The following is a 3,315-nucleotide window of genomic DNA, read 5'->3' on the forward strand; positions in this document are numbered from 1 at the left end:
CAGCAACTTCCATCGCTCAACCATCCTTCCTTTACCCTTCCTCAATATAAAACCCTTCTTTTCAGACCTGTCCAAAGCCCGAGAGCTTAAGAAGCAAACCAGGGCCTCGGCCAAGCTCCCCCGCCCCTGCATTTGTCATTGTTATGTGCCCTGTCCGATGCAAAAGCCTTTAAATCGTGCCTACAGGACGCAGTTTAAGTTGAAAGAAGGTCATTGACTACGTGCTTCGGGTAATTGCCTCCTAATCTTGCCTCCTCTACAGGTTAGTTGCTCCCCAAAAAGCCTTCGCTCAATCTCATTTAAGAGATGGGAGCGAGTCGCCGACTCTGGACGTTCCTAAAAACGGAGCGGAGTCCGTAAAATTTCTTTCACGGTCATGAGGGATCCTCGAAACGCAACTGTGACAGCCGCGACACCGCACCTAAGTGAGTTTCACGTTTCTCAACATGAGGCAGCTCTACTTGCAAGGCAACTTGCATCCGGGGAAATTTTCAGATTGTTCGAGCGGGAAGTGTTTTGGAGAGGCGTCTCCGTGGTCCACCATAAATTGCACGAGGACTTGTATGTGAGAAGTCAACAGCCCATGTTTGTCACATTCGTGCGGTGCACGAAAATGGCCTGCATGAAATAATGACTCCCTTGAACCAACTCGTGTAGGCTTTTATTCTCCTGAAGCTTGGAAATCATGAGGACGAGTAGGATGACACAATTTTCAGGAACCTGTGAGGCAAGGATTGAAATGCGGTTGATTTACGGCATGTATTCCCAGGAATGCCTCTAACATAGCAAAGTGACACAGATTTCAGTAGAATAAAGCTTATCGAGTTTATATCTTAAGTACATCCTGAACTTTACAAAGGACAAGCATTAGGGTACGGATTCCTGTGTCCTGAAACGTGTAGGCGAACTTGTTAAAATGTAAGTATGTATGCCCCGAACTTCGTAGAGAAGAACCGTGATATCACAGATTCCAGACAAATCTTGCTGTATTGTTTTTGAAGTATTCATGTATCCGTTTCGCTTGCTTACGCACTAATGGGTCGGAAGATTGCTCCCCCGTAACAAAAAAAAATATATATATAATATTTATATATATCACTTTAATCTAGAAATGTGGTTTTATTTACCAGCAAGCGCATCATTAGTCCGATCTTTCATCCTGTTAAGAGGTGGATTGCACGTTTCTTTTGCACCTTTGAGATTTACACTAGGTGCGTACAAATACAAAGAAGTGCATGAAATTTTCAGCTCTTCTGATGCGCACTTTTGATCGAGAAATTTCCATTCGTTACACATACAACGTCTTCGTACATTTCAATGAGAATTACAAAAGCCGAGTTTTTGTCCATTTTGATCTTCCCTTCTTTTCCAACACTTTTCCCGTCCGTCGATCCCGTAACAATCCACTAAGATATCTCACGATTTGCCTCATGGCCAAAAGCTTTGATTTTCTTCGTTCACTCTTGTGTTACGAGATCGACGCGGACAACGAGAAGTCCGAAAGAGAAACTTACAACGAATGTCCAAACGAAACCATGCTTTGGCTCTGCGGCATGACAGACAGGGCGCGGAGCATCGACAATCGCTCTGGCTCTGCTACCGCTTCAATGAAGTTCGCTTTTGTTAACAGTCCTGTGCTGTCCGTGTCCAACTCATGGAATCTGAGATGCAGGGGTAAAGAGGGGGAAAGAGGGAGATAGAGGGATTACGGGGTGGAGCCAAGAGGACAAGATAGGCAGAATCTGGGCTGCTAGTAGCGAAAGAGTAAGCGGGAGTACAAATAGCAAAGTAGAATGTTGAATCCACACAGCATTGTACGATTTTACATTTAATAACGAGGAGACTTACCGCGCGTATATGGCTTCGAGTATCTTGTCGTCTACCATGCCCCTGATGAGGAGGAATATGGAAGTAGGGTTAAAAAGAGGGAATAAGGACGACGGGAAGGAAGAATAGAACCCTTCATTGATGACTGTCCATGAGAGGTGTCCCAAGTGGAAAAATACGATGGCGTCAGGAACAGAACGGGCAGCGAAGGGAGGGGGAGAAGAGGAGGCGAAAATAGTCACTGGCAGGTAAAGGAACGATCGCCTCCTCACTTGCTGGAAGGCTTCCACGTCCCCGTAAGAAGGCCTCTCGCCTGGACTCATACTCCTTTTCCCTTTACCCTCTCTATACCTACCACAGCTTCAACAAGTAGATCGTAAACTCCATGATATCCACACTCCCGTCGTTGTTCTCGTCCATGGCCAATAGCTCTTCGAAAGCGTATTTCCGGTTCAGGATCTCCGCGCGTCGTTTCTCTTCGCTCTTTCCCATCTGGGGGGGGGCATATGGAGGAGGGATGGATGCAGTTAGGTGAAAAATTGGACGGCAAAGTAGGTAAGTAAGCGGGAAGAAGGAGTAGGGACTTATGGAATTCAGAGGGCATGACTAGTCCTCCACGTGAAAATGCGTAGAAAAGAGAAAGGAGAGGATCGGGCAGACAATAGAGACAGACAGGGGTAAGGAAAGACAGGAGGGAGGAAATGACGTTTTACGTAGTACTGGGCGATGGTGGTGACAAAGTTCCCGACGGCGACGACCGCAAATGGGATGTAGATGGAAGCCACCAAGTAGGTTGCCTCATTGTCCGGGTGAAGGTCACCTTAGAGAGAGTGGGGGAGAGAGGACAAGAGAAGGAAGTTGGAAAATGACGATGGAAGTGCAGGCAATTTCTTCGTTCGCATAGAATGAGGCAATGCTCTTTGTGGGATCCCAGATAACAAGGACCTCTGAAATAGTCGCGACTGGGATGATGCCGGCTCTCAATACATGTATCGTAAAAACGAATCATCCCGAAAAAGTATGAATATAAAGAGACAAATTTGGACGGGTGTATGACAGACAGAAAAAGACAAAGAGGAGATCGATTAAACCACTCCTAGTACACACCGTATCCAATGGTGGTGCTGCTGATCACTGCATAGTAGACGATGTCGATCTCTGTCCATCCCTCCAAATATCCTATAGTGCCTGCACCGATGGCGTTCACCAATATCTAGGCAGCATCGAGAGGAAAATATCGAAAACGATTATTGTAGTGAGATACTGCCTCCCTTCCTGCCACTGCGCCCTCTATGCACTCGAGATCAGAGAAAGACTGGATATAGAGGAGCGAGGACCGCTCTGGATGCCTACTCCTGCTCTTTGCCCCTCTCTCCCCCTCCGGCTCGACGAAGTTGGTCTCTGAGATATTCTACTCCCGCGTCCTTTTTCCTTTTCTCCCTCTCTCTTTTCAAAAGACTTTTCCTCCCTCCCGGTCCACCTCCCTCC

General features: G+C 46.9%; 1 protein-coding gene across 1 annotated transcript; it reads right to left on the reverse strand.

Moving 5' to 3' along the window:
* Positions 1-1,844: 1,844 nt before the first annotated feature.
* NGA_0381200 (uncharacterized protein) lies at positions 1,845-3,040 on the reverse strand (the record flags this gene model as incomplete). Its single annotated transcript, XM_005854890.1, has 4 exons — positions 1,845-1,890; positions 2,183-2,319; positions 2,541-2,647; positions 2,935-3,040. Coding segments are annotated over 4 exons (396 nt in total), but the record flags the coding sequence as incomplete, so codon positions are not given.
* Between the last annotated feature and the right edge of the window lie 275 nt (positions 3,041-3,315).

This window comes from Nannochloropsis gaditana (genome assembly GCF_000240725.1).
Source record: "Nannochloropsis gaditana CCMP526 unplaced genomic scaffold scaffold354, whole genome shotgun sequence".
NCBI lineage: Eukaryota > Eustigmatophyceae > Eustigmatales > Monodopsidaceae > Microchloropsis > Microchloropsis gaditana.